The sequence below is a fragment of the Apteryx rowi genome, unplaced genomic scaffold (genome assembly GCF_003343035.1).
Source record: "Apteryx rowi isolate R43461 unplaced genomic scaffold, aptRow1 scaffold_194, whole genome shotgun sequence".
NCBI classification, from domain to species: Eukaryota; Metazoa; Chordata; class Aves; order Apterygiformes; family Apterygidae; genus Apteryx; species Apteryx rowi.
Window position 1 is genome coordinate 807,071 of NW_020448241.1, and position 21,697 is coordinate 828,767.

Sequence of the window (21,697 nt, forward strand, 5' to 3'; positions counted from 1 at the left end):
ATTGAAAACTAGGCTATCTATAATGATTTCAAACTTACAGCACTTCAACTTTTGCCACGATTATGCAACTAGAAACTTCATTACTTAAATGCTTGCAGAGATCAGCCTAGCAAAGATGATGATGTCAGCCTTACTAAAAATGCTAATTCTTTACGTCCCACAGGGGAAAAATGTCAGTGAAACTTAAAAATACAAGGAGACTTTTTATTCCACATCACTGTGAAATTAAGGCTTACAGAATTCAGTTCACCATGCATTTGATATGGGAGCACTGAAAAAAAATGTATAGCAAAATTAACTGGGAAGCTCACATTTGAAAACAAAGAAATGCTCTTTTTTTTCTGCTCAAGTTCAGCAATATGAAAATTAGATATCAAAACCTACCTAAATGTGAAATAAAATGAGATGTAAAATATTATCTGTTCCATTATTACACTAAATCAACTCATTACTCACTCTTAAGAACAATATCTTCATATCTAACTTTTAGAAATAGGGTCAGGGTTAACTTAATACTCACTAATCCACAGCCACAGCACAAAAGGCAATTTAATATTTTGAGGTTAGGTGCTGTGTCATCTCAGTAGTTTTCAGACAAAGTGTGCTCAAGTTTTTGCCATCTCATCCAGTAAAACTACAGATTCTGGGAATAGACCACTGTATTTCTGCTGAGAATTCAACAGAAAACATTGCATTAATTTTTGTGTTATGGGACTGGCTCCAAAATGCTAAGGGGAATAAAGCTGTAGAAATGAAACTATATCACTAACATAAATATATATGATTTCATAGAAGCCTAGCAATCAGTGCTCTAGAATAAAATGCCATTTTGCAAAATCATTCCTCTGACCATGTTTTACAAATAACAGATGGGTCTGAACCAGACTGAAACACAAGCCCTTGCAAAGTTCCTTGCTTCTCGGATGCTGACTTTGGCTTCCGTAACATCAGCAACTACTCACAATTATTTCCATATATTCATCAGTCAGTCACACCCAGACTAGTTCACTATCACATTGGCATTACAGACAAAAACCACAAAACATACATAGATTCCTATGTACTCAATAACAAGTATAGTTATTAATAGAAATCCAGAAAACTACTCACCACATGAAGAATTTTATTCTCTGTTTCATATACCGTGCAATCCTGAAAAAGCAAAGCAGAACAGGGAGGTTAAATTCATCCAGTCAATCACCCTTCCTACATCTATATTTAAAAAAGAATAAAATCATACTGGGAAGTCTTTAGGCTGAAACAAAAGATTTCCCTGTCTCAATCCAAATGTACGTAACCAAGGTGTGAGGCCACCACAGAGCGGAAGCACGATCTATTTGCCATTTGTGGTTGCTGCTGCTTCCTTCCTCGAGACAGATGATCACCTTCCTCCTCTTTACACCCTTTTGGGGCATACATACCCGCTGGCCACATGTATGCTAGACAGGTGGCTTCAACTAGCAGTCCCTGACCGTGGAGAAAAGGGGTCTGCTTCTAGAGGGAACACTGAAAAACAGGGCAGCAGCCTGAAATGCACTCTCCTGGAGAGACTCCTGCTGAAAAATGTGCAAGACTCTGAAAAGCAAAAAAGTTTAAAGTCCCTGTACAAGAATGTCCTCTTTCCACCTCATTATTTCATCTTTACTTTTGGTTAACTAATCTTATTTCTCCTAAATTGTCCTCCATTTAAAGTTATGCAAGAGGAAGTCAGAAAAGTAAGCTGAAGAATTGCCGGTGAGCTGAGCTGACACGTTCGCACAACCCACCAAAGCAGGGAAGGAATACTTGGGAAGAAGAAGGGGAAGGCGAAACACCGCCTATGTACAACACCCCACACAATGGGTGAGAAGGCGAATGTGGAATAAAAAATGCAGAGGAAACTTGAGTCTGACCATCACCCTGTTGGAGAACGTGTGCACAACATCATGACTTTATTTAGAATATAAGGCAGTTTCTATAAGAAAGACTAACAGATGGGAAGCTGGGGGCTGTGAGAGATTCTATGAAGGGCCAAAATCTCTGTGGATACAGAGAACTGGAAAGACAGGCACTAGGAAGGCAGAGAGCACATGAAATATGACTAACACTGGTAAAAGAACCACTCTTTTCTCAGTTTGCTGGATGTTGTATCTGTATGGTAGGTAATTCATGCAAGTTCAGCCAAATGGAGGCTTTATATCCTATAACTCACCTGAAAAATATGAATAGCTTTCATATTTTAAATCCTTTCATTTTGTAATCAGTTTTTGCAGTTAGAAAATCAGCTTTGGTATATACAATTGTTTTAAAAAAATGAAATTCTAATCCATGAAATGCTTCTAGTGTTACTCAGGTTAAGAAAAGCCAAAGTGTTATTAAGCTTTATATAAATCAAACCTATGCAGAGGCAGCAGGTTTATCAGGGAGTATTTTCCTAATAACAGCTGTTGGCATTCAGGAAACATTTGCCAATGTAAAAAGTACAGCCAGAAAGAAAATCTAACATGTTTAATTATATGCAGACATCAATGAAGTATTTGCAATCTTAGGAGCAAAACACACATTTCATTGTTATATGTGGGAGGGCATATAACATTTTCAGTCTGGATACATCTATGTTCTGCATGGATTCTTATGAATCATTTGCAAAAACAGCAGGAAGGTATTGCAACATTTTTACTGAAAAAATAAGCACTTATAAGCAGACATAGTAAAATGTCCATATTACAAATGAAATAACTACAAGTTCACCATTCAGCTTAAAAAGGATACTGCCTGATAATTCTCGCTGCTAAGGGAGGAAGGATTCTGGTTTTTTTAAATGCTATAAAGATTTATTACAAACAAGCAATGAGTGAATAAGGAGGGAGAAGCACTGCTACATTCTTGAAATGAAACAGTTCCATATCATCATGAAAGAAGCTAAAGAATTTATTTCTGTCAGTTATTTCTGACAAACCAATAGTATGAAAAACATTTCTGAATCTACAAAAGACAGTAAAGCAAGTGGAAAAATTCACAGGCATCCAATCTAACCAAAGTATAAGCACTGGTGGCTTCACCCTTAAATTCTCCCCCAAACACACACGCATCCAGGGGCTGGGGAGACAAATCACTAAATGAGCCCATCATATATGGCACTGCTGATTGTTGGGGTTGGTGTTATGCCTTCCTATTCAGGCAAGTGGAAATATAACAGTTGGAGTTCAGTAAACCATAAAAGACAGAGAAATTGGAGGAGAGCAAACCTAACGTGCTAGGTAAGAAATAATTCCAAAATATACTCTTTCCATACATAAATGCCTAAACATTATAACATAAATAACTAAGCATTATTCAGTCCCTAGCTCAGTGAGCTGTGCAGGAATGCAAAGCTCTGTGCCAGCATAGCCTCAAGCAGCCCTGGAGTGCAGGATTCAAAGAAACCTCTGAAAGGTCACCAAGCTGATCCCTGCGCCATTGCAAGCTCGCTTTAACTTCCTGCAGCCATCCCCAGAGATGTGTGCAGAGATCGCTTTTGAATGATCCCAAGAGCAAAAACTGCATGTCGCTTTCATTCCTAGTGAACACTTTATTTCCCCCTAGAGTTTTTAAGTCACTCTACTGCTTTGTGCTTTGTCTTTAAGCGAGTGATAAGGATAACTGAGCCCACCCTCTTTAAACATCCCTTAGGTAGAAGGATAAACTGAATACTTATTACTGGGGGCCTTTACCATTTACAATTATTGTCTTTTCATACTCATTTCATTTCAACTAAAAGAGTTTAATCCACTTGAGAACAATAAAAACAGTCACTAACTACACATTTAGAACTAAATTTGTGTTCGCAATAGCACGCCACCCACAGCTGCCGAGCAGCTCTTCTTTCCATGCTGAGACTGTGAGCCCTGATCCCACTGCTGAAAGGTCTTCTTCAATGCCTGTTTAACCACAGTACCAAAACATTGCAAGCGGGTAAGAAGCAGACCGTATACAAGTTTAACATGAACTTTTTCCTACTTTAGAAAAGCAGGCACGCACAAGACTGTCACCTGCAGCCAAGCTTTCCTCCTACGCAAGGTCACAGTTTGCTAGACTCCTAGTGAAACAACACTGTGATTACCCTGACCTAAAATACACATACGCAGAAAGGGGGAGATCTTTTGGTTTTACCTTTTTATTCTCTGAACTTCACAGGCATGTTCCCTGACAAGCTATTACTAACGCTGGCCTATTTGATCTTCATCTCATCAAGCAAACAAAACTCCAGCTCAAGCAGCAAAAGGTTGTTTTCTAAATGCATATTGTTTTCTGAGATCAGTAGTGCAGATTGCTTACAAAGTAACAAAAAGCGGTTCATTCTCCCCTGTGTGCTAGAAACACTGTGTCAATTTATACTTCCTGAGGATTTAGTCAAATAATTGGTCAACAGCGATTTCAAAGAAAAGGGGACAGTATCATCAACAAAGAAAGAGCAACAAAACAGGAATACAATGGCACGACTTAATTACTAACATCAGGTTTTCATGGTCGCTCTTTCCAGCTCTGCTTCTTGTATCGAAAATGGCAAAAGTGACCTTTGTAGAGACAGCTGGAAGCATATTACGATACTAGTAACAGGGAAACATAAGTCCAAAACTGTAAAGAAAAATTGCAGCAAGGGAGGAAGTTGAAAAGACCAAGAACACCCCACAACACCCACTGAGAGGCTTGATGCACTTTCATTCCTAGTATAACCTGAAAACCTATGCATAGGACTAGCAAGACTTACACTACTCTTCGACTGAGAGGCATCACCTAGATAGCATTTCTTCCAGCACTTCGAACTTTCATAGTCACAATTCTGCATTATTTCTAGAAATATTACATGTTTTATCTGCATAGATCCTAGCAATGTGTCATAAGTAATATTTGTCAAAGCCATTTAAAATTAGATGTATTAAATTAGAGAGCAGCACTGCCCGGTGACAAGGCTGTCAGATGTATATGTCCCAGCCTGCCCTCGGACACGGCTAGCACATTCTACATGCAAGGTAACATATATAAAATATAAATATTTGTGGATCTGACTTTCCAAAACCAATGCTTCTGATGCTTTACTTTCCCAATTCATTGTCTTTTGCCCTCACTGCTGTTGCCTTCATTTTAAACCCCTATCTTAGCATGTCACAGAGCGGGGAAGCGGGTTAGCTAATGACAACAGCAAACTTTTTACTCTTTGGTCCTTTTGTTTGCACCGGAGTTGATTAAACCTCAACTCAAAATGTGAAATATTGAGATCTAGAAGGACTGCCAACTCATCCTACTGCTCATATATGCCATAGGGAAAAAAAAAGTTCTTGCAGTTCCCCAGAACTATAAGTACAGGATAATATTCAACAGAAAACACTTCTATTTCTGCATATATATGTTCTGGTTTACACATCTGAGTCGGCAACCTATCAAATTACCTATTGCAATTACCTGTTAAAGACTTCTCCTCTTGGGGTACTTACAGGCTATAATCTTGAAATCTAACAACCTTATTATTATTACTACCATTATTATTGTTTGTGGGTTTGCCTCATTTTCTAGGCAGCTGCTGCACTGCACTCTTTTTGGTAGTGTTAAGTTCCTATCAGCTCTATGATTTAACTTCAGAGAAAAGTTATACTACCTCAGAAAATAAGATACATACAAATAGATAAGTGATACCAGAAGTGAGAACTGCAGAATTATGCTTATTAGTTGCTTAAAAACACACAAGATAAACCAACATCTCAGCATCCCTAGTAATCCTTAGATGAGAGCGCTCAAGAGGGGGCTAGGAGTTCTTTTCCTGCATTTTCTTAGCCAGTAGAATGCTTTATTTGTTCATGTATTTAGCCATGCTAATTTATTTTTTCCTCCAAGGCAAGGAAATCTAGGCAGAGCTGATTCATAAGCAGATTACATGGTTGCCAAGAACAAAATCCAGATCTCCTGATTCTCAGGTAACACGTTAGCCAAAAGATATCCTTCGTGAATTCACACGACATCAGCATTGCTCAAGAGCAGGCTGCACCCCACTGCCGTGCTGGAGTCAACTGGAGCAATTCACAAGGACAAGAGCTTGTCATGAGAGCGTTCGTTCTCTAGGCAGCTTTCTAGGCAGCAGTCTGTGGTGGAGCTTCCCCACTGTTTTCCTTGGTTTGTTTTTCTTTGCAGTCCAATTGTTATACATGAATGCTATTTAAATGTGTATATTTGCCTATATAGCACTCTTTTTTCCCGTCTTTAGCTGATAAAAAGTACAGGTTGGGAACATAATTTTTAAAATGGTGGCGAAATTGCTTGGGAAATGCACCTTTCATGAGCAATTCCACACATCATCTATGTCTAGTTATAAGAGGACAACAACCAGATTTTATGTAGTGCTTAAAAACAGATGTCTCATAGAATTGCTGTCACCATTACTCAAAAGTCACGCAAAATGTTCTAAACTATGTAACTCCAGTTCTCTGTTTGTAACAAAAATAATGAATTATATTATTACTGAAAGAAGGCTCAGACTCTCAGGCCTTGCCAAACCTTTGGTATAAAATTGCTCGAGTAATGTAGCCATTTGTTGGAAATAAGCCAAGTCATCCTTTAAATCCCTTTGCTTCTCAAATTGATTAAAACTGTAACTGAATCCTTTAATATCAGTATGTCAAACGGATGGTCTGTCAGCGTTGCTACTTAGCAACAATAAAAAATAATTAAATTGAGAAGGTTCAGACCGTAACTCCCTGTCCCTTCATCCTCAGCACTGCAACCCTCAAAATCAACTGTTCTGGCTTCAGGAAGTCCTCTTTGAACTTGATCAAGTGTCACTGGCTCAAGGCAATTTGTGTCATTGGCTCTAGGAAGGCTCATTTTGTTTGAATTATGCCCAATTTAACTATGGCAAGAGAGCAACAAGACAGGGACTGAAATCTTAAATAAAGGTTCTCACAAACAACAACAATGTTCTTTAAAACAATAATGATGACAAAGTCTAAAGCTCTGCCAAAATATGAAAAAAATAAAAGACACTTTGTGGCTTCATTTATTATTACTCTTCATTGCTTTTCACCTACCAAGAAAATGGTACATGATTTCCAAATGGGTACAAAGACAAGATAGATGCAATCAATTGAGCCTTTCACTACTTAAAACAGAAAATGCATGGAAAACACATTTAATGCAGCTGACGACAGAATTAAACAATCAGAGTTTTGAAGCAATAAACTTGATCAATATAAAACTGGTGGTGAAAAATGTTCCTGTGTTGTGTAAAGCATGATGATTAGAAAACTGAAGGACATTAGGGAACTCCACTGCCCAGACTGTGATTTACAGGTATACCTGATTTCAAATTACACAGCTACTGCTAAAAATGCACAGGTTATTTATAAGCTGCCTTCCCAAAACATGTGCTTTCCCTAACTTTCTTCCCACTGAACTGCTCCTTAGGAGTCTCCCGTCGAGGCTGCGCCTCCTCCCTCAGCCCACCGCAGGCCCGGGATGCTCTGTCCTCAGCTCTCCCTTCTTCTGCAAGCCATTCCCTATTGCTCAGCAGCCTCCGAGCATCATGCTGCTTTAATTACCATCCCTGCGCTGATGATTCACAGATCTCTCGTCCCTTCTGTTCACAGCTCCGAGTCTCCTCCTGGATATACGCCACCAGCCCGAACGCAGCATGCTGAAAAGCTGAAATCACGTTTCTCCCTGCGTCTCCCTCCTTCCCCTGTCTCTGTCAACAGCTCCACCACCTTCTGTCCCACGAGCTCACAACCTGGGTGCCATTTGCAACTCCTCTTCGCTTCCCACACAAATCCTGTTGATTTGCTTCCCACTGCCGTTCAGCAATACTGCCTTCCTTCTCCACTTATGCTACAGTTATTCAATCCCTGCAGCTTCTTGACATGGGGTCTATGGCATCTGCATGCTATTACTGCTCCCCGCGCCTATACATTTCAGCCAGCATTCATCCATATACGTGAAGCAACCCACTCCATCCTCCCCCAGCAGAAACGCAAGTAAGAGCCTATGGAGATGGGAGAAAACAGAACGGTGAGCGCACACCATTTAAGATGTTAAGGGAAGAGGAAAATTCTCCATTGTGAAAAATATAATGTCAGCTATTAAATAAACGCTACATAAAAAGACATTTCCTATGCAACCTACACAAGCTAACACACTTCTAAAAGTCTGGAGCCTTTCCCTGAATATTTAATGAAGCTGCAATTCTGTTTAAGTTCACAACCCTTGTGTACAAACTAATAGCAATTACCCAGCTTACAGAGTACAAAGAATTGCTTTAATATTATTTAAACAATCTGTATGGAGTGGCACCTATCACCATAGTAACAGAATTCTTCATGTAAAAATTTAACACAACTTACATAAATCACCCACAGATCAAGCAACTACTGGGAAAAAATTGCTCTCTGGATTAGTAGAGGTACATTGTGTACACTAAACGCTTTTCTTCTACCTGTCTGAAGTCATTTTCCATTTCCAGGTATTTCTACCCTCCTTACTGCAAAGGATCCATCTTGTTTTCCTTTGGCATCTGGTCACATCTTAGTTCTTACTTTGCATGTAGAAAGTAACACTCCTTCCTGATACAGTATTTCTAAAATGAGCTGGTATTCTTCTAGGCCAGAAATCCCAGCAAGTATTTCTGTACTGACAAAAGTCACATTGGTACTTGCCCATATCTTGCAGGATTCTGCATGCTTATAGGGTCTCAATTGAATTTCAGCTCTTAAGGTGATTCCTCTATGTAGAGGCTTCCTCAGTTAGTAGGCAAAAAAATCCACCACAATGGACRAGAGGTTGGAAATGAGGCAAGATTGTTCCACCCATAGGAGAAAAACCAAACCCAAAACACCCCCTTTCCCACTCCCCTAATCCAGAAAAACTATTGTCGGACATCCAAAAGTAAATCTTTTATTACTGACATGCAAAATATAGTTTCCAGTAATATCAGTCTGTTGTGCCAGTTCTTAAGTTTCCTATGTCACTTCCAAGACTATTTAAAGGTTGATAACTTCTCAGTTTTCTGCCTTTGTTTTTCCTTCACTATTGTCTTTGATAATCATTCTGATTTATAAAACACAACTGCAGCAAAACACCTCATGATGCATATAGTGCCTAGGTGGTTATTCTGCCACAGAGGAAATAAAATTAGTCGAACTTGAGAAAAAATAATGATGTTTAGGTAGATAGCATTTCAGGCTCAGCTATCACTTGAACATTTCATATTGAATCTTCTGAAATTCTCGATGAATTTCAGTTCTTTAATGGATTTCAGCAAACAAACACAAATATATCTCACACATTACCTTCTTGAAACATGCTTGACCCTGCACTTTTTTCTTGCTCAAAGCTTCCACTAGCTACCTAGCAACACATGGTTTCTGCAATCCACCACACTGAAGTTGAAATCCTGCTTTCCTGTACCAGATTACAAAGACACAGGAGAGTGAAATCAGAGCTTCCAAAGTCTCAGTCTTCACTTCTATTGGGGCGACTAATATAACCATAACCCAGTGTCATTAGTGATTAAATCTAGCATTTGTGAAGAGCAATGCAAGAAGCATGGCACATATTCTCTGTCTGCCTCCAGCTAAACAGGATCTGTGATGCCACTCAGCAGGCACTGGCACAGCCACTACATGGTCACTCTGAGAAAAAAAACCCACAGGTTTTATTTAAAAGAAACATATGAGACATCAGAACACATTTTTGGCCTCTGTCTGCACTTGATCTGAGTTTCCACGGCTTTTCTGCTACTTTCTGGTAGTTCTTCCCGTTGCATGGATCAATTAACCCAAGCAGCCCCTGACTCTTTCACTATCACCTTGACCCACTCGGGCTCCTTTTCTTGGAAAAGTCTAATAGCTACATTGGTTTCTCAGAATATATTCCATCAAAAGGTGTTGTCTTCTTTCCTCAAACTATCCTGCTTTGTTTGTCATTTTTCCCCATGTTCTGACGTCGACAATCATTAATCTGGAAGCAAAACAAAAAAAAAGCAAACCAACTTCAACCCCCTTTTTGCTTTCTGGTCACTAAGCTTCTTATGTGTTCAACAATCATATTTTCCTTTTCTTTTTTTTTTCCGCTCCCAACCATGAGGAAAAGAGACTACTTTCCGTAAGAAACAAAATGAAAACAAAGGTCACAAATTCACAGGACTCCAGGAGGTGGGGTTTATTAAAGCATACAGTGAATTCGTAAGCTACTTTGAAAATGTCAAATCACAAACTACAAAAGTTTAGGAAAAAACTCTTTACAGCATATATCTCAATGACAACATGTGAGGCATGAAATATTTTTTAGCAGTAGTGCATATCCTCTTAGACTATTAATGTTTTAACTTCTGAGCTACTTAGTGCCTAATCCCTTCTCAAAAAGGACTCCAAAACTTAACTCTAAAGATGGTAGTATACCTAAAAGTAAGCCACTTCAAGAAAAAAAGTACAGGAAAATAGCAGAAATAAACTATCAGAATCAGAAAAAGTCATCTATGTTAAGTACCTCAGGCACTTTTTACATTACATTAAATTACTTATGAAATTTTCTGTAAAATGTGCTATGCAGAAATAAGCTACTCTCTTTTCAACAAGAGGAAAGTATTGCTAACAGTATATATTCAAGCTGCTTTGATATTGCTTTTTGTAAACAAAAGCCAGTTTCATCTTTCCAACAATCCTTTAACTCCTATGGTACCTTATACATTATACATTGACTTCCAAGTGTGAAGAAAATAGCCGCACAGAATAATACATATCCTGAAATACCCGTACATCTGAGCACTGCTTTGAACCTTGTGCAACAGAAAATCTTGCATAAGATCAGCCGTTGCAGGATTCAAGGTCACTCTAAATTTCTGTCATTATTATTCTCAATGAGCTATAACTTTCTCATATAAATATCATTTGGATTCCAGGTACTATAGGTAGACACTGCCTGGTTATTTTTTTCTGTGGGACTTTTTCATTCCATTTTTAACTTTTAAACACACTTATTTACCTACCAACACACTTGTGCACTTACTAGAGATGGGGCATTTTATATAAATGCTGCACTAAAAATATGTATTTCAAATTCCAAGAATATGGCTTCCTCTCCATGAAATATCTTTATAAAAAAATGTTTTTAAGGGTGATTGTTTACCAAAGGAGGATAAGAAAGATTTTCCTGGAAGCATCTGATAATGAAGTTGAGGTGGAGGGAAGAACTCTTAAAGTTTAAATTAAAAACTTTAAAATTTAATATATAGCTTAATTTCCATCAAACACATCTTGCTTTGAAAATCTCAACAATAGGGAAGTGCAAAGCAGCTTTAATGAGCACCCAATCAAACATTCACACCATTAAACTATTAAAGCACCACTTTATTAGCTAAGAATACCTGAGAAATAATTATCTTTCTAGTATGACCTTACTTTCAAAGTTTTATAGCTACATTTAGCAAGTCCTTAAAGTCCTTAATAACTAGGACTTAAAAACAAAAGTGAAGGATTGTGATAGAAAAGATTATATGTAAGATACTTTGTAACAATATTACTACTCCTAAGGATATTTATTATTCTTCTGTTTGCATGAATCTGATGTTGCCCTAAGAAAATTAATAGAATCATTATCTAGCACACATTTGGACCCTGTGTTGGGAGGATGGAGTGTCCAAGAGAGTAAATTCCCTTTTTCTCCTTTTATTTGGAAAATTAGCCTACACATATTTTCTCAGTGAGGCTTAATATTTGAAACATTCAGCACATAAGTTGCAGCCATTTGGTTATAAAAAATGCAAAGAAGACTAACACTTCTTAAAAGACATCACTTAGATCTCCAGTGTATCAGAAAAATGTTGCACTGCTTGGGAAGTAATTTGTGATCCTCTTCATTATCTTTCTTTCTAAAAGACAGCAATGGCTGGAAGCCCAATAGAGATCACTGCCCTGTACGGGAAGTGACTCCGCAGGGGTTTGGAGCACGCAGACACCTACTTTTGAGAACCATGAGCACCTTTAAATGGGGACCAAGCTTCAAACCACTCAGCTGAGCCAGCACACGGGGCACTTCTGGATGTGCTCTGTATTTGGGCTTTCAGTTTAAATCCCTAGCTACCTGTAAGTCCAGGCAGTTTTTTAGATTTTCTGGGGGCGTCTTTCCTACTTATCTTCCATTCTGGCTGTTGCTTCCCAAACTGCAGCACCCAGGTTCTCACTCTGTGTAACCTGAAATATGAGTTTACCTCCCAACGCTGCTGCTGCAAGAGATAAAGTCATGAATATATCCTGTGACAACTGTGCAAGCTAAATCCATGTCTGCCAAGTGACTGGTCTCCATATTCACTCCTATTACAAAAGCAGTAAGCTACCACCCTCTTCAAAAAGATATTTAGGCAGAGAACGAATTGCAGTGAAGCTTTCAAAAAGGCCTAGCTATGCTAGTGCTGGAGCATCTTGCTGAGCAAATCCCTCAAGACATTAAGGCTGTGAGATAAACTGAAAAAAGTGAAAAACTTGAGTGCTGCTAGACTAAACAGGAATTGTAAGCGCCATGGCATTTAGTGGTAAAGCTTTCTTCAAATGTCTAATAACTTATAAATCTGAAAACAATATAAAATTATAAAATTAGACTTTTCAGATATTTCCAAGATTTCCACGATTTTAATCTCCCAAAAGAAAGTTTCCTTACTGAAATCTTAATGTGTTCCTTAGGATAACAGCACTGAGAATGACAATAAAAGCTAGATACAGATTGCCTAAGAAAACAATAAATCTTTTGCTTCTTCCAGCTATCACTGTAGCTACTGTTGCCTTTTTGAAAAACAAAACAAAGCAAACATACTTGAACAGAATAAGTTCCAGGCACCATCTGAAGCTGAACACCGTGTCTAACACAGTTAATAGCAAGACTTCCATTAACTTCATAAGGACAAACAGGCACTCACATTCTTCCTTACATGTATTTACTATTCTTACAGTTCCACCAACAGAAATCTAAATTCATGAATGAACCAAAAAAAAAAAAAAAACCCACCCAAAACAACCTTAAAAACCATGCACTCATATCACTATAATGCCTTTCTTTTATCATCGAAAAAGAACAGGTGCCTTTTACTTGGTGCAGTGCAAACAGAGAGCACAGATAACACTCAAACCCCCGGTCCTAAGGGGATGTGCTGAACGGATGGGTAGGCGTAGGGGAGAAAGGGAGATAGTATGTGAGCTGAGAGCACAAGGAAATGGTAGCAAATATCATGATAGTCTCATGTCTTTGTTATTTAAGTCTTTTTTTCTTTTTTTTTCCTGTGTTACGCTGTAGGGGGAGATTTGATTATAAAAATGAAACAAGAACGCAAGCCTTGAATTAAATAAGCCATCAGCAAGGAGGACGGAATATTAAGAGTGAAAACCTGTAGGAAGTGCCTACGAAACAATATCCTAAAGTCCTAAGGGGGAGAAAAAAAATCTCTAAGCCTAAAAGCATATGATTAGTATGAATGCAAAGCAGGTTACAATAATAACTTGCACCGCTCTGAGGGACCAACTTGCAATGGCAAGTACCCACTGGACACTCATCTGTTAGCTGCATCCTTGGGCAATGTGCAACACAAACAGAAAATGAAACAGTTAAAATATAAAGTATGCACTATGCTGCATTATATTGCAAAGCYTGTCTCTAGGTAAGAATCATAACTCCAACTTTTCTAATTATTTAAAGGTTAAAGCACAGAAATACAACAGATTTTCCAAGATTTCATACTTACAAGAGAGAGCAGTTTTCTGCCAACTTTTAGTGCATTATCCATTTAGTACTGATAACAGGGAAAGAAAACTTAATGCTATGAAGAAACACTGACATTAAAATTAGCCTCAAAACCTGCAAAATAATACGAGCAAGCCAGCTTAATTTTAGCTTTTTTCCCCATCTTGAATAAGGAATAGTTTTTAGTTAATAAATCTTCAGATTGGTTGTAAGGAAACAACACAAAAAATTTTGAAACCTCCCAGTGCTCAGTTGCTGAAGTAAATAGTGGAGTTCTGTTTTTAAATTGTATGACTGTTAAAAAAGCCAAAGATGTAAGAAAACATACAGATTATAGGTTTATGTTTTTAATACATCATTAGGCATTATAAAATCTGTAGCTAGTTTTACATAAGCAAATTGTAACACCACTCTCTCTAGGTTTCTCATAAACCAAAAATATTCTTTATAAATTAAATTATAAATTATTATAAATTAGTGAAGCACTAGGAAGTACTTCATATATGAAAGAAAGGGGATTCTGAGATGGAAAAACACCTGATAAAGTGATGTTGAGACATTCAATTTAAAGCCTTAAAAAAGCACAATGAGAATTTTCAATGTGTTCAGTGATCATATAAAAGAAAAGCTCAGTGAAGGAGTTTTGAAGTGCTATGATGGAATGCATTTGTTTTAAGTAGCGATCAAACCACATGTGTTTGGGACTAGTAATGGAATTTTTCATTATCATTCTTCTGAATACAGCCCAATTCAATTTCAGAACATGCTTAAATTTAGGTGCATAAATACCCCTTTTGACTTCAAAGTATGGATTCATGTACTGAACTGCTTCTAGATTGGGGAATTATGTCAGTTTTGGTGAAGATGAGACTTCTCTTCTCCCAAGGTATTAAATAATAATATTTGATCTCGTTCACAAAGGTAAATCATTCTCTGTGTTTATTTTTCAAAGACCATAGACAAATTAGCAGTATTATGGATAAGGATGGATTTGAAAGAAAACTAACTGATATTGAGCTGGGAAATACTGGAGTCATTGATATTTTACCCACTTTCTAATTAGTAGAGGATATGTGAAAATGGAGCAGAGGGCTCTTGCCCTCACATCGACAGAAAATGAACAGCCTGGCAAAGGGTCAGGTATTGCCCTATGCACCTCCTTTCAGAGTACTCACCCCTTCTCACAGTACAACGAGTGCAAAACAGCAAATAAAAGCACGCATAATACAGAAGCCAGGCAAAAAAACGAAAGGCCCAACCTCTTCTTCTGCAGCCACCACCCCTTGCACATCTATCACAGTTTGAGGCTGGGCAATGGCGAGAAGCTCGTCCGGGAGCGCAGGACGGCAGAACGGGGCTGGAGTGCTCCCCAGCCCTGGGCACAGGAGGCAAAAAGGCTGTGTGGACAGCAAGGAGGCAATAGTCCACTATCCACCTTTACCTCAAAATACGTGAACATAATTGGGGAAAAATGATATAATAATAATAATAATAAAGAAAAACAAGAAACTTGCATTTCCCGAATTTGAACTGACGGGCACTAGCAGTACCGCTCTTCTCCAGTACAGAGGGAATATAAACCAAACTGATCTTTGGCATTGTACAGATTTGTGACAGGGTCAACGAAAAATACATTTCTTGTGTAAGATGAAGAGTATCGTCAAATAAAGTCGTATCAAGAGGCCATAAGAAAAGTTTAACATTGCTTAAATTGGATTGATGTGTGTGATGATGGGAAAAATCTCCTCAGTGCCCCTACCTAGCCCACTTTCTTCATTTTTCTCCATTCTTCTCTCATTATTATGATTATTATTGATCGTAGATGGATCAGAATCACCGGCAAGAAACATAGCAGGTAGCACTGAAGAAGAATGATAGCTCTGACTCTTTTCATTGGGGATTGAATTGCTTGAACTGTAAACAAGCCCTGAAGTTTCTAACCCCAGCCTCAAAACCCCTCAAACATGAATTGCAAGGTCCATTAGCTTATGCAGTCTTTTTTTTTCCTTTTATTCAAACTGAACTCTGTTGGACTTGCTGAGCTCCAATTATAAGTAAAGAGCACCAGATATTCATACAAATAATACAAAAGCAAACCAGCAACAACCCACAATGGGTAAAATATCCAGGAGCAGTGAAAGGTCTCTTTTCATTTACTAAAATCCCCCCAAAATACAGGATTTATTTTCTAATCCCTCATGCCATTTATGCCCTAGGCAATTATCATAACTGTCAAAAAAAAGCAGCCTTCAGGTTAGCATTTTCAACAAACAAAAACACTTCTAGATAAAACGGTGCAGATTCTCTTGATAGTCTAAAACTAATTCAAATTTCCCTGTAGAATGGGCATTCATAGCTGATCTCCAAACACTACAAACCTAGATAACATATAAAGTTATTAATTGAGCTGATATACTCAATTCAAAAGAAATTTGAAAACAACTGATTGCCATCCTTTTAATTATAAGAATACTGGAGAATAATAGGATGGATCTCTGAAACGCTTGCATCAGGGTACAAGATGATGCTCAGTTAAATAGGACTATTTTAATTTCCTAGGTTAATTCTAATGCAGTTGGTATCAACATTAGTCTGAACTTGCAACAAAAAAGACTTTCCACTTTTACCAGAACAATAGGCAAAGACAGGGACTGATACAGCCCACATACAGAGATGCAACAAAATGGGTGGGGAAGGGTCTCTAGACAGCACTCCCAAATGAAGCCCATCTAGCAAGTGCTTCTCAGCACCTGCTTCTGGCTTTCTTGAAGGTGGACTGTACAAAAGTGTCTATGTCTATATTTTAGCCTCATGGGGATACGCATCATCTTTACAGAAGCCTAGATGTTATGAATGCATGAAAGAGTAGACAACCAAACTCCACTACATACAGACCTTTTGAGCCAGACAGTTAATTAAAAGTTATTGACAAAATATAAGAAATTAGATAAGCAAATTATCAAATAGATTTTGCAAATTTATAGTGATGATATTAGACAGAGAATCCAAGATGAATTTCAGTATGGAGACATGCAGAAGCATATACACAGCACAGTCCAAACAAGCACTATAAAAACAGGAAGCAGAATTTTTATAAAGCATTTATTAAATACTAATATTCCCTACTTTATGTTAGAAAAGGATATAGACAAAGAGTAACACAAAATTGTGTGAACAAGTGACTGGCCATTTACTATTAGGCAAGAAGAAACTAATTAGATTTATAAGCAGATGGTCTCATACCTGTTGTACAATTGTTGTTAGTTCCAGACAGAGCTGTATGACATTATTTCTTGTTACTGAGTAATCTGTCACAGCAGCAAAAGGCGATCTAAAAAAAAAAAAAAAGGTTGAAAAAGAAAGTGTTGAATAACCCTGGCACATTTACACTTTCTTCACTGGTGCATAATACATTTAGTACACATAGTGCTTTAATAGTGATTTTTGTCTAGGGATAGTAAAAGCACACAAAAAATATCCAAAATCTACTACTAGAATTGTAAAATACAGAACATATATTCCTGGAAAATGATCAACTCTTCTTGGTTTTGTAAGGTTTTCAAAGCTCTTCTTCAATAAGTCTCATTTATAACAGCACCCTCTTCTCACAGCCTTGCAGTTTACTTCTGGACGGCCCTCACTTCCCCAGACAAGCCTACCTTGCCTTCTGCAGCTGTTTTCAAACACCCTGACAATGGCAAGACACAGGTACTCCTTCCACCCGTGATGTGAGCAGTGCCCAGATGTGAAACAGCTCAGAAAAGCATTTGGCTGATTCACTGGGATTCCTGGGACTTGACCTAATATCTGGTGAAATTACTGGAGGGACTTAGAGGAAGTAAAACTTTTAGCCAAAGGGGAGAAGAGCATTTCAAACCAGAGAGGGATGAACACTCAGGAGCAGCTGCAAAGGCTAAACTGGAGGCACAACCTAACATCCCACTAGACTGTGCTATAATCAGAAGGGCTTAGTGAGAGGAAAGTGTAATCCAGCATTTAAAAAGGTCACCTACACGCATTCGACATCTTAAAACTTCATGTCAAAATGTTTTAAATGCTTGTCTACCTAGAAGCTTGTTTGTTTTCTCTCTTATCACTTGAGCTAATAAAATATATTGCAAAGCACTGCAAGGATTGTAATATCTGAACAAGCTGTCAGTAGATCATCCAGGAGGCCAACACTTCTTCTACAATACTTTAAAATTGGTGGCATTTAAATTAAGCTGGATGCCAAGACCCTTCCCCAGCTGCCTTCTTCCGTCACATCTTAGAGCAAACATATTTATATATGCCTTTAAGAGTTTTACAGTGCCAGTTGATATTACACCTTCTTCACTTAAACCTAAAGACAAGTAGCCAGTACAAAGAACTCAGTCATAAACATGTCTGAATGGTAACTCCAAATATAGTTCAGCTGGTTCTTAACAGGTTTCAACATTTTTTTCCATATGCAGAATTACTGAAATGTGGGTATCAGCAGATTTGGAACTGTCTACTGTAAGCCCATGTGGACTTCTCTATCTCCCCTGGTTTTCCTAATGCTCCCTTTCCTTGCTAGTGCTGCCCTAATGGTTCACAAGACAAAATAAACTTTAAAGCCATCAGACTTGAGTAAGCACCTCAATTTGATGATGTACATCATACAACAATATATACTTTCTGCCCACATTACGTAGGGAGAAGAGCAGTTCATTCTCTTTAAAATAAGACTACAGAAACTGGAAGCTAGGCAGAGTTTAGGAAAACTAAAAGCAGCCCGACAGTGAGGATGCCATAGATAGCACGTGGGTAAGGTCCAAAAGGTGCTGACAAAAGCTATTTGACACAGGGTTATAATCACAATTTAAAGTGCAAGTTTTATGCAATACATGGCACGTGCACAGTACATGCATACTGTACTAGGCCTACTCACAGACACATGCACAGAGTATTACTGAATTTCAGGAGATGTGTGAGCTTATTAAAGGATAAAAGTTAACTGAACTGCTTGGTTGGGAACAATAATTGTGTTAAAAAGTACTTTAGCCAAGACCTAAAAAAAAAATTAATATTTTTCCCTTCAAAATTGTAACTGTTGGGATTCTGAAACCTACCTGAAACCTTGAATTAAAAAGGTCATTTTCACTTATAAATTCGCTATTATTTAAAATGAATGAAATCCAGCCAGCAAACGATATTATTTTACTTTAAGTATGTATGTTAATACAATTTGATCCTCAAATTACACAACTGGAATCTATTTGACATTTCAAAGCCTCCAGCATTTCTCTAAACAAAATCGCATGGTAGGCTTCGGCTTCTAATACTGCATGATCTTCCCTCATACTTTTACAATTTAGTTTAGTTTCATAGTTCATGAGGAAAATAATGACTTTTTTACCATCATTGCTCCTAATGAATGTTAGAAATACCCCGAATAAATTTGGTTGACATTAAAGAACAAGCAAAAGGACTGAAATATTACTCATTTTTGTTACACTGAAGTGTAACATCGAAGACTTGCTGAAAACACCACATGAAGCTGGCAGCAAGGGTGGCAGCAAGAGGCAAAGTCTACTAAAAATCAATAACTTCTCTGGAGATATTCAAAACCCGCCTGGATGCGATCCTGTGCAATGTGCTCTAGGTGACCCTGCTTGAGCAGGGGGGTTGGACTAGATGATCTCCAGAGGTCCCTTCCAACCTCAACCATTCTGTGATTCTGTTGAAACTAATATGTAACATTTTGAAAAACGCCTCATGACTTGGATGGGTAAGGTGACAGGTCCATGTAACATGGGCTTTGCCCCTAGAGAAAATGTAAGGAGGCCCTGAGCTGCCTCCTCGCTGGGTCTTCGCAACTTATAAACCGATTCCCTCACATCAGTCTGCACCAATGCCTCCGTGGGGTCCTGCCCTAAATCAGACCAGTACCACAGGAATTCCCTTACTTCCCCCTCCCCAGTTCAGATCATTTCACTGGTCCAGTCTGCATGCACAACCCCACAGATGACTGTATAGACACGACTGCCTGAGCAGCTGAGGAAACTGTAAGGACAAAGGTCTTAAAAATAGCTGTACTGCCAAAGGAAATGTATTTTGGTACTGCATCCCAAGCCTCACTTTCAACTGTGAGCTTTTAGCAAGACTTAGTATAGCAACATGTCAGCAGTTTCTACCAAAATATCAATAGAAACCTCATTATAGGATCACTGATCGGATTTCATAATGAGCACACCGTGAACCACCAATCCGACAAAAAATCCCCTTTGTTAATAAAATAGCCACTGAGAGTAAAATGTATAATTTTAATATAGTACAGTATTATTGCAGCTGTGGACAGATGAGGCAACATATGTGTAACTGCAAATAAAACCTATRTATATTGTACCTTTTCAATGGCTGCTGCAATACCTTCCTTCGCAATCCATCAGAAATATGCCAAGTAAACAGCATTCCTTGAGGAATTAGACCACTTCCCTGAACTTTTAAAAAATTCATTCCTAGGCTTGGCTGAGCCAATTCTATCAACTTCCAATTTCTACTCTTTCCTTTCAAAGCCGCCCCTTTCTCAGTCCCTCTGGCCTTCAGCTCTCAGCCGTCTCGTACAGCTCCAGCGAAGCAAAGTCCCTGAGAACATGTGCAATTTTCAAAATGCGTGTTCAGTGCTTTCTAAGTTGCACAAGAACTAAGAAGCCGTCTTGGACTGTGTTGCCCCACTTCCTGCTGGGACATTGACCTCAGTAACTCCTTCTTTCACCTCTCTTACAGTCATTTCCAAGACTTTTCCACCTTTCTGACCCGGTTCCTCCTCCAATTACTTTTTTCTTCCTTCAAAACCTCCCCAGCCTCTTCCTTTGCAACAYCCACATGAAAAACCTTTATAACTCCACCACACAGCTGCCTGACCACCTATTCTTTCCGTTCATCTCCTCCTCTGGACCTTGCCTTATTTCTCTTTCTACACTTTGGTATCCCCTTCTGGCCTTATTTCTTAAGGGACCAGGATTTGTGCAATGCTTGTGCACACATGTGGAAGGCAGTTTTGCCCTTGTTCTTACCTCTTCTCCCTCCTGCTCCTTTCCAACATTTGAACCCATTAGCCATTTCAAACCACTTTGACAGATGCGTGTTGAAAAGGTTTCAAATATAATTAAGTTCATACATGTTTTGTGACCATGTATGCAGTTAGAGAAGAGGGAGCCTCTTATGCTTCCCACTATGTGAACCCACACTGTGAACCTGCACCTTCTTAGATACCATAGACTCCAGTGAGATGAAGAGGTCCTTTCTAATTATCTCATTCACAGGAAAACACTTGCTTACATTTTTTTTAAACATTAAAGTAAATCAACTTCAAGGCCCTAATGTATAGAAAACAAGGTTTCCCTATAGCCAAATATCACGGACCTATTGCTTGTTTGTTTTTTTTTAAACTGATGTTTGAGATAAAAGACCTTGAAATATGAAATATAAATACACTTATGTGTGTAAGGCAGTCTGTAACAGACACACACACACACACATATATATATTTTTTAAACACACTCACACACACACTTTTTTTGAATGAAGACCTTAATAAAAATCATTAGCAGTATCAGCATCTTTTAGGATTAAAAAAAAAAAAAATTAATCCAACAAATTAATTAATAAAGACACTTTGAAGGATTGGTAGAAAAGCCAGCTACATGAATACAGCACAGCTAGTTCCCTCACATGTTGCTGTTCTACTGATAAGAAATAATGCTATTCGACAGCTATTAATACACAAAATTAGTCATTGCACATGCAGGAAAATCTTTCCCAAATACTAAAAAGGTATGTATTGTAAAGGAGATGCTTGGCATTTCTAGACTACCAACACTTTCAGTATCATATGCTTAAGCCTCATCTGTCTTATTCATATAACATTTGGCTAGGGAAAAATGATATTAAAAATTCAGAAATAACTATTTCTCATTAAAAGATTTGCAATTTGGACAAATGC

The 21,697-nt window shown here is 38.2% G+C and overlaps 1 protein-coding gene across 4 annotated transcripts in view; it reads right to left on the reverse strand.

The window, feature by feature from the left end:
- The window catches only part of CNKSR2 (connector enhancer of kinase suppressor of Ras 2), a 217,540-nt gene that overhangs the window by 139,596 nt on the left and 56,247 nt on the right, over nt 1-21,697 (reverse strand). For all 4 annotated transcript variants that reach the window (XM_026062859.1, XM_026062858.1, XM_026062857.1 and 1 more), the window contains exons 4-5: nt 16,972-17,059; nt 1,111-1,152 (exon numbers count right to left, since the gene is read on the reverse strand). In XM_026062859.1, coding sequence (XP_025918644.1) covers nt 1,111-1,152; nt 16,972-17,059 — 130 coding nt within the window. The remainder of the gene's footprint in view (nt 1-1,110; nt 1,153-16,971; nt 17,060-21,697) is intronic.